This window comes from Arachis stenosperma, chromosome 10, assembly GCF_014773155.1.
Source record: "Arachis stenosperma cultivar V10309 chromosome 10, arast.V10309.gnm1.PFL2, whole genome shotgun sequence".
Taxonomy (NCBI): domain Eukaryota; kingdom Viridiplantae; phylum Streptophyta; class Magnoliopsida; order Fabales; family Fabaceae; genus Arachis; species Arachis stenosperma.
This window is the reverse complement of record NC_080386.1, coordinates 2,087,887-2,101,060: the sequence shown is the minus strand read 5'-3', so window position 1 is coordinate 2,101,060 and position 13,174 is coordinate 2,087,887. Positions and strand designations below refer to the sequence as shown.

The window sequence follows — 13,174 nt, the reverse complement described above, 5'->3', positions numbered from 1 at the left end:
CCAATGACACATCTCGCCCACAACAGTCCAGGTTCAGACCAAAGCAGAAGATTTTTAGGCCACCGGCACCAATCGCTGCATCCACATCCAACACTAGTACACAGCAGCCAACTCCATCTACCATCCCATCTGCAGCTCCAAATAAAGATGCTACACCCCAAAATTTGCCACCTTCTCCAAAAACAAAGGACTCCAAAGAATGAAGACTATTGTCATTAAGTGTTTTTGGTCATAACTTTTTGTCTATGTAATGGTTGTTGACAAGTAGTTCAAACAATTTAGGTTTCTGTCCCATACTTTTTGAACACCCTTTGTGGGTCAGATAAACATGGATGTTAACTAAACAACTTTTTTTGATGAGTAATGCAATGGTATGTTATGCATTAGGGAACCTATTTTAATTTCCTCCACATCTTACATAACACGTACAGGGCAATACAATCATCATTCATATAAATAACACTAAATTCACCTATAATTGCTGCAACAATATTACACACTTTTTCATTCGTTTATGAACTCTTACAACTTAGAACAACAAAAATCAACACAATGACAATGACACAGATACACCATCTTATTGGCTTTCTTTTCATCTCTAGAGCTAATATCCTCTTCTCCAAGCAACTTATCCTTATTTCCATGTCCTGCTGCCTGTGATAATCATCTGCATCTACAAATTCCTTCTCTCCCATATACTTTGTTGCTGTCAATCCAAGTCCAGCAACATGCTCATCAAGCCACACAAAAAATTTGCAATACGGTTGTCTTGCCTGCAGCAAATCAACCCACATAATTCAAACCCTAAAAAACAGAAACCCTAACACAGCTTCAACCAAACGTGCATCACATTGCGTTTCCATACCTTGTAAAAGGGACAGCCCAGAAACAATCTATCCGGATTGCTCCGGGTCTTCGACATGAAAAGGACTGCGTTTTCTCCACAGAAGCACTTTGGTGAGACGCCATGTTTGCTGTCCTTCTCCTTAGGGCACGAGCTCGAGCCCACCTGACCTACACCTCTTCTCCAGCTGGATGATACCCCTTCAGATGCCATGGAAGGAGGAATTTCCTTTCTGCCACAACTCCCCACTACACCCACTGCGCCGTGACTGTGCAGACGAAGGATGAGGGAAGACGAATTTCAAAGATTGGGGGAGGAGACGAAACGGCGTCGTTTTCGTCTCCAGGGACTTATATGTCCTATAACTTTTTCCCCCAATGCCACGTTGGCCTCCGTTACGTGCCACCTCAGCCCCAGCTGTGCCACCTCAGCCTTTTCCGTCAAGTGGTAACGGCACAAATCAACGGAGGGACACAAATGTCCACGTTTTTCAACGGTCAAGGGCTTTATTGTATTTTCCATTGCTTGAGGACGAAAATGTCCGAAAAAAAAAAGGTCAGGGACGAAAATGTCCTTTACTCTTTGTTTTTTTTATATGTTTTGCTTAGAGAGGGCACAAAATGATTAGAGAAATTGGAAAAGATGAAAAAATTTCGATATTTTGTTTTTTTAATATAATTTTGTTTTGTTGTTTAAATTATTTGAAACTATAAAATTATGATTAATTGAATTTTAAAATTTCGTTAATTTAAAAGGATATTTTTATCTAATCAAATAAAAGAATGATGTTTAAGATTTTTTATAAAATTAAATAAAAAATATTTTTTATTTTTATTTAATTAAAAGGGTGTATTAGTAAAAGTGGTGATATAATATATATTTAAGAAAACAAAAATTAAATGTTGACGTGGAAAATTAATTCCGCGTTGATTGTTATTATTTGTCCATATTTTAAACGTATCGGTATGTATGAATTTATCATCGTACCGTAGCAAACACCTTAAATTTAGTATTTAAGATTTCAAAATTTAGAATGCTTTATTTTTTATTTGGCTTTTTTATTTTATTTTTAATAACAAAATAATTTTTAAAGAACACTTTTTTATTTTAAACTTCTCCGAAGCACATTAGTATTTGTTTTGTTTTGTGTATAGGGAACCAAGCCTCTTACATAGATGTCTGTAGATTAAAAACAGTGAAATAGCAAGGAAATGAAATCATGGCTATTCTTGCACGGTAGGTTTTACTTGACAAAACGATTTGTTTAAGTAATGTTGTTGGTACAAATTGAAGAAATAATGTCCACATAATATTAATATGTCCACACACCAAATCAACTAACTAACCATATTATATATTTATATATTTATTTGGTTGTGGTGTAAATGCATTAAACAATTTCATTAGCGATGGATTCAATGGCCTCATCAGCGATAATCTTGTACATCTTCTGGGTTGGATGAACAGCATCCCAGAAGATGTATTGATCAGGATCTGAACAAGTAGTCAACCCTCTGCATGAATCACCATATTCTACTAACCCTGTTCCACAGCATCCTTTTGTAGTTTCCACAAAACCGTATTTTTTGGGGTCCAATACTGCGTTTTGGATCATACCAAAAACATTAACATAAGCGGTCTTCATGCCCAATTGGGCCTTCAATTGGGTCAATTGCAGTGATAGCTTTGCATTGAATGAGTGGGCCACATTGTTCAAAGTTGTATCACAAGTGTTGGTGTTCTTAAGGGTCATCATAAGTGGAATGCACCCAAGTGGTAGGACCCCAACAACAACTAACCTCTGGGCCCCTAGCCTATGCATCATCTGCATTGTATGTATCCACATCAAAAATAGATATGCATGTGATTTCAAAGGAAAAAAATGTAGACATGCATGTTACAAAATACTAAACTTACCTGTCTCATTGAATGATGTATGAGAGTTTGAGTCTTAGTCTTGAGTGAAGAATATATAATTCATGTACTAATAGTGGGAGTGTGTGTATGTTGTGTTAGACCAAATAGAAAAAAAAAAAAAAGAAAAGAAAGCAAAGTAGGGTTTGTCTATAATCAATCTAAGGATAATTAATTAATATTTTAATTATTCTATTGGGTTTTATAATTTTATCAATTTTGTAATTAAATTTTTATATATTTTTTTAAATTAGATCTCAATACTGCTTTTAATTTTATAATTAGATTCTTATTATTATAAAAAAATATTAGAGTTAACAAAATATTTTTTCATAAATTGAAAGTATCCATAATTAAGAACCTAATTAGATCTTTTGATCATATATTTTTTTTAAAAAATACTTCATTAATTTTAATTTTTTTTGACATAAAAAATCTAATTACAAAATTAAAAGTAGTATACGAGCCTAATTAAAAGAAAAAAAAAATTAATTGCAAATTTGGTGTAATTATAGAGAGTAACAAAATAATTAAATATTAGTTAATAAAAAATTTAAATGTTTTCAACAATTTATATTACCTATAAGCCATATATAGTCCATAACCATAAGTCTCTTTCCAGGTCTTTAGACTTTACCATACTGGAATGGAAATAGATGTTTTTAGTTTTTTCGATATTGTTAAGTGTGATTTTTTTTTTATGTAATAATATTTTCACACAATTTTTTTCTCCTATTCAAAAAATATATGGCAAGAAATGACACTTAACAACATCACTTGAGATTTTAGCTCTGCACTCGTTAGCAAACTTAATGATATTAACTCACTAATTGAAATTTTCCACAATTTTGAGCTTTTCTAACCACCTCACTGGGATTCTTAATTCAGAATCAGACCTATGACATATCCAACTTTTATTCAAACAATCTGCCACAGTGGTAGAGCATTTATTGAACATGTTTTTCACTCAAGGGACCATGGCCTAACTAACATGGGTCCACACACTCCAATGTAGCAAAACAATAATATCTTTGTGTAAAGTTGCAAACAATAGTTTCCTATTCCTATAGCACAAGGACACTACTGTATAAGCTATCAAATTTTCTAAATGGAACAAAAAAAATGAGCTTAATTAAGGTTAAGGGAATTAACTAACCTCAATGTCCTTAGTCATTTGGGAGAGCAAGAATTCCTCAAACTTCTGCAAGCTGTATTGCTTTGGGCGAGTATCCTCCAAGAAATAGTTTTGTAGGAAATCATTTGTGCCCATACTTATCACATACAATGCATTCCTTATAATGAATTCTGCTCTTTTCTCTCCCAACAATTTCCTCATGTGAATCTTGTAATGCTCAAAATACTCTAGTTGTTTGGATACTGGTAGAACATTCTGTTTCACCAAATTAAATAGACTCCAAATTAATTTTCAAATATATGTATGTTGTATAGTTATAATAATATAGAAGCTAAGTAGCGTTTGGAAGAGAGATGGAGACTGAGAGACAGAGACTAAGAGACATAGATTGAAATAAGTGTCAGGAATGTGTTTGGTGTAAAGTGGGAGATAGAGACTGAAATAAGAATGAAGTTCTAATTTAATTTGCACAAATAGTAAAGTTGGAATTAATTAATTGAAATGAGGGTATTTTAGATATAAAATGTTATTAAAATTTAAGTTTTCATTCCCAAAAATTTTGGTCGTCTATGTTTCTACTTTTTGGAGGTACTGAAATACTAAAATTTTGAGGACAAGACTAAAATTTTAGTAGTAATCTCTGAACTAACAAATATAATACTGAGTTTCAGTCTCACAGTCTCCGTCAAAATACCTCAAAACAAACGCTACTAAGTTAACTAAGAGGTCATCATATATAGATTAGAATGTCATACCGAAATATTGGCAGTAAGATCATCATAACCTGTAGCTGCTGATGCAAAACTAACACCGTATGGCAGATCTTCTAGCTTCAAATTTGGGTCAAGAAATGGTGGAACTATTTTTCTGAACCCCATTGCTTCATCAGCTGTGTATACAAGTGTTTGTAAGAAGTAAGACTCAAATTAAAAGAGTTTGTACATTATTGAATACGAATTCCGCTAGGGAATCAATGGAGTATTTTTACAATGTGTACAATGGGCTATTTATTTGACCCAATATGAGTTAAGAAATGAACATCCAGAATAAAATACTACTAATTTCTCAAATACAATACACCCATACTATCCAAAATAACCATCCGGATACCAGGAATAATAAACATCTGTCTGAATCGAACATTCCTACACTCCCATTGTTCACATTGTACAGATACTCCATTGGCTCCCTATACTTCCTCAGTACATATATAGAGGTGAAACATAACACTAGCTAGCATATATAATAAATTTATGAATTTATATTATTTATTTCATCTGTCAAGAAATTTTTAGCACTTATTAAATGTGAAAGTCCCATGCAACACTACTTAAGTTTTGTTTTCATAATGAACAATTGATAGATACTACTTCCAAGTTCTAATAATAATAACTGCTAGAAAAGACTAAGGTCTTAATCAATTGAATGAAAGTATAAAAATATGTGTTTATTACCAATGAAATCAGTGGCAAGTCTGCCATTACTAAACCTTCCGGTTGGGCGGGCGTTAAAGAAGTTCTTGCCATAAGGAGGGAAGTTGCTTTTCATGGTGGTGCCAAGGACATTGTTGTTGCCAGGGTCAACACTTGAGTCTCCAAAAACCAATATGCACGAAACATTGTTCTTTGCAGCCAATTGCCTCACGAGACCAATGTCCACTTTAGCAACTACTGAATAATATAATGGCATTATTATTATTAATGCCATTGTTATTATCATCATTCTCACCACCACCAACTCCATAATGGAATGGAACAAGCTCTCTATTCTGAACTCTATAGAAATTGAAGGACCCGCAAGAAAGTAGCTAGATATTTCAGTGATATTGATGAAGCGAAATCCCCCACCTTCATAGGTGAGTACTTATAATAATAATGTTAATAAAGTGATGTTGATATTATGATATAGTAGTAGCCTCACACCGTTCTTTAAATTCGCCAGGTAAGAATTTGTTGAGGTAGTTAGAGCATTTATAATTCGGTTCTATAAAATCAACTACACAGCATTAAAAGTTTAAGACTATTGTCACTATAATAATGAGGACTCAGGAGATCCCTTACTTATTTGAAGACAGCTCCAAACTGATCCTCCTTGCTCCCTGCTGGACACTCCACATGAGAACTTCTTATGTGTTCACTTCAGAGTGGCTCACATTTTCTTTTGTTTTTGTTTTGCATTTTTCCCAGTTTTAATGTTTATAGCATGTTGTATTTTTAAAGTTTAAATAATATATTATAACTTGCAACAAATAGCAAAATTCCGTTGTAGTCTAGTTGGTTAGGATACTCGGCTCTCACCCGAGAGACCCGGGTTCAAGTCCCGGCAACGGAATTTAATAATTTTTTTCTGATTTCTTGTCCCCACCATATTTAATGATGATCTATGGCCTACCAGAAAATGTGGTAAAATGTTGTTCAAGTAGCAGTAGCTTACTAGCTCTTCATAAATGCATATTACTTTTTCTTCTTGTTCAACAACTGACTACTATAATGCAAAACTGCATCCTTGATTTTTATGTATGTGAATAGTGCACGTTATTTATTCATTTGGGTATGATATCGTTTTCATACTAACACAACAGAACCCGTCAGTTAACAAAAGAAAGAAACACAATAGGCAAAGGAATTTCTTTATAAGTTAAAACATCAATGATCTATGAATATCCATAAAAGAGGCTAATAATTAATAAAGCAAGAACTATATGCAGGAAATCATTAGTCTTATTAAAAATGCACCAAATAACATGTGAGCTTATGTTCTTATTATGGTAGGACCCTTCACATGAGTTTGGAACAAATATTGAAGGCTTTGCTCCCTAAAGTCCCCAACAGTACCAACGAAATCAATGCATTCTGCATAATATCTAAGCTACTTTATGATATGCAAGCAATGTAGATGGATATTGTTTTTAGGGCATTTAGTTTACCTCGACATTAACAGCATGATATTTAGCATTATCAACTCTTAGATGCTTCATATTTGGTGGGATCACTTGCAAAATGGACTGGCAAGGCAGTTGAGAATCCCGTGTAGGGTTTAGATTGACGTGATAGATTGATTTGATCCGTTTTAGCTCACTGTCTTTGAACAATAGTTAGTTTTTGGCCTTTGAAATAATAGGATGCATGCATGATTACTATTTGCAGTAGTAGTAAACCGACTGCTATAGGTAGCCGACCTTAGAGCCTAAGAATTTATTTGTTGTTGTTACTGTACAAGAGATCAAGAATACATGAAGCATCTGCAATCCATTTTAATGTAGCTAATCACGGATGATGTGTGATGACATTATTATTGTCAAAATGATCTGGTTCTGCAAAATGGCTGAAATATGTAGGAGAGACTAACAGTATGCTCGTTAACTAGATAGTTGTGAATATCATAAAGCATTCATGCCACAAAAATACACAAAAAATAGGACCATCCATATCGAGTAACACCAACCGAAAATTTTATTACAAAATATGGACTAAATCCCCAAAGTGGTCTTTCAGATTCACAATTTTTACCATTTTAGTCCCTCAAATTCAAAATTACCTATATTGGTCATTGAGATTCAGTTCTGGGTACCATATTAGTCCTGGATCCTTTCTAATACTGAATTAGCAAACTAAATGCTGAATTGGCTCTGACTTGCCACACTGGACATATGGCTAAACAACGTCATTTCATTTTGGCATTTAAACAATGCAAAAACGAGAAAAGGAAGAAGAGTTTATATGATGTGTAAATCATTATGTCTCTCTTCATTTTCCAAAACGACCTTCTTTTGTCCTTTTTAAGAGCTAAAACGAAAAGACGCTATTTAGCCATGTGTCTAGCGTGGCAAGTCAAAGCTAGCTAAGCATTTCGTTTGTTGATATTGAATTTTGAATTTGAGGGACTAAAATGGTGAAAATCGTGAATCTAAGGAACCACTACGGGGATTTAGTCCAAAATATGGGTCTATAACAGACTACATTAAAAATACAATTTGGCAAATATAATGGTCATAAGGCCATTAGCCCTTCACACAGGGTTAATCATCTGGCTTTAGTGAGTACAAAAAGAATACAAACTCTATTTCCGAATAAACAGAATGGGCAAGGACAACCTTAGGCATCCTTGAGCTGAAATAGTGCTCCAAGATGGATAAGTGATTTCCAGTAGCAGATAATGAGCTTCATATAGAATGATCAACAAAACCCATGTGAATGACCATGTCCTACATGATTTTGCCGAAAAAATTGGTTGGATCTCAAAACTCATTTTTCATCAAGGCAGATCAAGATTCTGCTGTGTCAGACGTATTCCTGAAAGATGAATTTTAAACAGAATTGTTATCATGAAAACAAGCAAATATTTTTATCAAAACTAATATTATCATATACTCACTTGGACGATTGTGAATCAAGCTGCATGGTAACTGGTCCATCATTAACCAAATTTACCTGTCACCATCATAAGGGTGAGGATTGTTACACCAATAAGAGGTAGCATTTGATGTAATCACACAACAATGGAAACCTCACACAAGAGTTGGGTGATGTTACATACCTTCATCATTGCTCCAAACACACCATCTGCATAGAAGTTTAGATAGCTTCAGCAACGGGACTACAACAAGCACTCGTTAAAGGTAAGCAGCAAATAGGCACACTTGAATCTTTGAGGTTGTGTTCTCTATTTCTAATTTTGCTATTGATAAGTTAATAGATATGATTTCATAAACAACTTCTTTCAAACCAACAATAACTTGATTTTGATAGAGTGTGATAGATGGCATTGGCATATTCATCTTTGTTGGCCAGGACAGGAAACACAAGTCATTAATGTGAATCATTTTTGCAATTCTAAAAACAATGGGGTATACAACCATGGATTCCCCTGAAATGCCGGGGTATACTAGAACACTATACCATACACTGCTATATTTGGCCATCAACCACCCTAGACCATTCCTCTAGTCAGTTAGGTCTAAGCAGTAGCACTATAGTTAGAGATTGTTTGGTGTGGGAAGGTCTATGTCATTGTTTTCATTACAATACACTGTAAGTATCATAAAAGTGTAAGCACATGAATTACATAAAATTGATTCTTGACTACATGAATGGAAAACGAAAACCATGCATTGCTAGTACTCAAATGATTATTACAGATTTATAGAAATAGGAAGATGGATATTAGTTAGATACCCCTGATAGCATCTGAGTTATATGTGTTCCTGAACCTGTCAACTAAAGACGCATAGAAGGGGTTGGCCTTCTGCGGAGGCATAGCAACATGAAAATCTGGCTTGTTACCCTTGAGGAATCCATACAAGGTAAACTGGCTCACTGTTACATACAAATTAATAATAATCATTCAGCTGATAATGAAAATGAAAAGGAAAAGGAAACGCCAATTTCCATAATCAACGTTTAGAATGTGAATAATACCAAGCAGAACTTGATAATTTTTCTGCATCACCTGCACAAACACAAGATACGCACACTGTAATATGAATTCACAATCAGAATTGTAAAAGATAGCAAGGAAGATATCGATAGAATTACACTATGGTCCCATGCTTTTCCCGTATTTTCATTAGGGAACAACCTCATGTTCAAGACCTTCCTGCATCTGTGGAAACAAAAAAAAAAAAGTAAAAGAAGTAAGAAATTGGAGCTTTGAAGAAGCATAAAAAGAACAAGAAGAGAGAGAAGCGTGGAGGAGGACATGTAATCGGCATCGGCGTCGGAATCGGACTCGTGGATTCCGACAAGGACGAGGAGGCCGGGGCCGATCTCGGAGACGATGCGGCCTTCAACCTCGACGGATGCGGAGGCGACTCGCTGAACGACGGCTCGCATTGCTTTGACTGTGAGTGTGAGCGGCTTGGACCTTATCCGGCGAGTGACTCCGCGCAGTGGCTTTCTTCCTCTTGTGCGGGAACGCGCGGATACTACCACTCCTTCTGCTGGCGCTGCTGTTACTGCCACCGTCACACGTGGAACAATATTCAATACGGGCTTCATCTTTTTTTTTTTGGAAAAAAATATTGATTGGGCTAGATTGAATAGTTGTTACTCATTACTCATCGAACTTATTTTGGTTGGTTAAATTGGTGAAAAAAACAGAGATGACAAAAATGTTGAAGTTAGAGTAGCATACTAGCATTGAAGTTTTGGAAAACCAATATGGTTCCTTGTAATTTTAGTACTATATGATAGACATATTTGGAAGTTGGAACACCCTTCTATTCTTAATATATAAAAGTAGATGGATAAGTTTATTCATATTATTTTTAAGACATGTTTTTCCTTCTACTAATATCATGTCAGCAACATCACTTACTTGACAAAATTTTAGAATCAACCACTCAATTTTTGCCAAATCATCTATTATTTTTAAATCAACAAAAAAAAAATACAAAAAAATAAAAAATACAGATAATTAAAATTAATAGTGTCTAATCAAATTTGTAATATGCAAAGAGATTGAATTCATATTCCTATATTTATTATATCTTACTGTTATAAACAATACAATAACTTTATAACCCCCAATAATTAATTTCTATAAATAACTCATTAAATGTAATAAACATCCATATTACAAATGTCATAATAATATTATTAATCATACTAAATTTTTCATTACAAATATTAAAATTTCATACTATTTGACCTACTTACATAAATCTCTTATCACTATTCCTTCAAATAACATCAAATTTAGCACAAAAAATTTATTTCCGAACTACACAACATCTCAAACTTACTCAATGAATCATCATTCTTGGGACAATATTATCAAACAAACAGACAATTGATTTATCAAAATTTACGTGGTTCGTCTATGAAAAACATTAACAATCACAAATGAAGAGGAGTCTGTTGCTTAGAAATAATTATATTAGATAAAAAGGAGACAACTACATTTGTGGCACATGTAATCAAACACCACAATATCTAACAATAAGGTAACTCTATATATTTTTCATAATCCCATCTTTTAAATTTTTAGTTTTTTTTTTTTTTTTGTGTAAAAGGAGGGTCAAGGATCTTACAGGAGAAAACACTCAAATGGTGCCTCTTAGCCGAAGGCAACCATGAAAATCAGAAAAAAGGAAGTGAAGAGAATCAGGTGGTGGTGCATCAAAAATGTGCAATCCGTTGGGGAGCTCTTGGCCATTTTTGGCTAGACAATCAGCAACAGTGTTTGCTTCTCTAAAAATGTGATTCCACTTAATAGAGGGGATGCGTCCTGCAAGGATATTGATATCTTTTACCAAGGTTGCACAAGGATGAGAATCTAGACATCCGTTTTTGACAAAATTAAGAGCCATCTTAGAGTCTGATTCGATGATGACATGATGAATATCATTTGCCGTTGCTATTTGAAGGCCTTTGATGACGGCCCATAATTCTGCATGCATTATGGAACAACTACCAAGGTTGCATGAAAAACCTTTTAAGAATCTACCCCACTGGTCTCTAAAAACTCCGCCACAAGCGGCGTTATTATTGTGTGAGTAAAACGAGCCATCAACATTGATTTTTATAATACTCTCCGGCGGTGGTATCCACCGGATGAGGTGATCTAACTTGTTGGGCTGCTCCTTGATAAGATTCTTTCTCAAGTAATTTAATACTTCAATTGTCCGTTTGTGAATAGAAATAGCAACCGCACCTGGAGCATAAATTTTTCCTTCGAAAACCAGCTTATTTCTATCATACCATAGGGCTGATATTCCCATTCCAAAAATGCATGGCCAGTTACCTCTTTGAATCAGATTAAGCAAAATCCACTCCCGCAAATCTGTGTTAAAAAACTCACCCAAACAGTCTTGAGAAACTAGAAAAGTCCATACATTTCTGGCAAATTGGCAGTCCCGAAGGACGTGAATGGTAGTTTCCTCCTCAGCGTTACATCTCGGACAGTTAGCAATATTTGTCGTGTGTCTTCTGGCTCTTGTAGCATTAGTTAGAATAGCCTCGTTAGTTACTAACCAGAGAAGGTACCGAATCCTTTCAGGACCATTCCACTTCCAAACCTTTTTAAAGACCTGGACCGGCATTGAAGGATTACGATCCAGGGAGTTATAGGCTGATCTGAGGTTGAAGGTTCCATCATTTGAGAGGTTCCAGGCCAATTGGTCATCATCTTTCCATGGTGAGGGAGGTGTCATCGCGATGATTTTTCTCACTAATTCCTCCGGCAGCCAAGTCCTTAGCTTATTTGCATCCCAGTCCCCTGAAACCAACAAGAAGTCATTTAGTGAGATATTAGAATTATTTTTTTCACTTACCTGCAGAGAATATTGATTGAGAGGGCCAGCTGTTGGCACCCAATTGTGTTCCCAAAAATTAATTTTAGAACCATTTCCAACTCTCCAAATAGAGTTCCGCTCCACATCTTGCCAGGCCGAGCAGATTCCTTTCCAAATATTGGAATCGTTCTTTTTTCTCCCAACAACGGGAATGATATCATTCCCACATTTGTACTTAGACCGCAGAACTCTAGCCCATAAACAATCTTTCTTTGTTGTTAGACCCCATCCCATCTTTATCATAAAAGCATGGTTGAGATCCTTAGCATGCCGGATACCTAAACCTCCAGAGTTTTTTGGTTTATTGACCTTCCTCCAACTCAAGAGATGAGTCTTTTTCACTTGACCTGTTTCGCCCCAAAGGAATTTCCTACAATTTAAATCAATTAAGTTACAAGTAGATGAAGGAAGCAAAGCAGTTTGCATAGTATAACTAGGTAAAGAAGTTAAAACAGATTTCACCAGAGTAGCTCTGCCGGCGAGGGAAAGAGTTCTGGCTTTCCAACCATTTAACCTAGCCTCCAGATTATTAATGATCGATTTGTATGTGCTATCGGTCATCCTTGAGTGCAGCAAAGGAACCCCAAGGTATTTACTCAAGTCATTTGTTCTACTAAACTGTAGCACCTCACTAACACCTTCCCTTATATTATGGTTGATATTGTTGGAAAAAAAAATACGAGTCTTCTCATTATTGACTCTTTGACCTGAACTATTGCAAAAGGCTTCCAGAACTTTCTTAATAACGTCTGCTAGTTCCATGCTTGCTTCTACAAATAGAATCATGTCGTCGGCAAAGCACAAATGGGATAATTTGGACCCATCTTTGTTGAGACTAATCGGATTCCACACTTCCATATCAACAGCCACACTAATGAGTTGGGAGAGCCTCTCAATGCACAACACAAAGATGTATGGAGATAACGGATCTCCTTGGCGAATACCTCTAGAAGGCAAAAATTCATCAAGGGCTTCTCCGTTCCAGAGC

The 13,174-nt window shown here is 35.2% G+C and overlaps 2 protein-coding genes and 1 non-coding gene across 3 annotated transcripts; 1 reads left to right on the top strand and 2 right to left on the bottom strand.

Annotated features, from left to right (window-relative positions):
• Positions 1-2,130: 2,130 nt before the first annotated feature.
• On the bottom strand, positions 2,131-5,712 carry LOC130954099 (GDSL esterase/lipase At5g45950). The gene is made up of 4 exons (XM_057880840.1): positions 5,348-5,712; positions 4,649-4,782; positions 3,915-4,148; positions 2,131-2,669 (listed from the first exon to the last, which is right to left on the bottom strand). Exons 1-4 carry the CDS (start codon positions 5,634-5,636, stop codon positions 2,235-2,237), a joined length of 1,092 nt encoding a protein of 363 aa, XP_057736823.1. The 5' UTR covers positions 5,637-5,712; the 3' UTR covers positions 2,131-2,234.
• A 439-nt stretch (positions 5,713-6,151) lies between these two features.
• On the top strand, positions 6,152-6,224 carry TRNAE-CUC (transfer RNA glutamic acid (anticodon CUC)). Its single transcript has one exon. It is a non-coding gene; the product is annotated as a tRNA-Glu (tRNA).
• Positions 6,225-7,245: 1,021 nt separating this feature from the next.
• On the bottom strand, positions 7,246-9,925 carry LOC130954400 (uncharacterized). Its single transcript, XM_057881136.1, has 7 exons — positions 9,591-9,925; positions 9,428-9,494; positions 9,311-9,341; positions 9,068-9,208; positions 8,430-8,455; positions 8,268-8,323; positions 7,246-8,185 (listed from the first exon to the last, which is right to left on the bottom strand). Exons 1-7 carry the CDS (start codon positions 9,887-9,889, stop codon positions 8,158-8,160), a joined length of 648 nt encoding a protein of 215 aa, XP_057737119.1. The 5' UTR covers positions 9,890-9,925; the 3' UTR covers positions 7,246-8,157.
• Between the last annotated feature and the right edge of the window lie 3,249 nt (positions 9,926-13,174).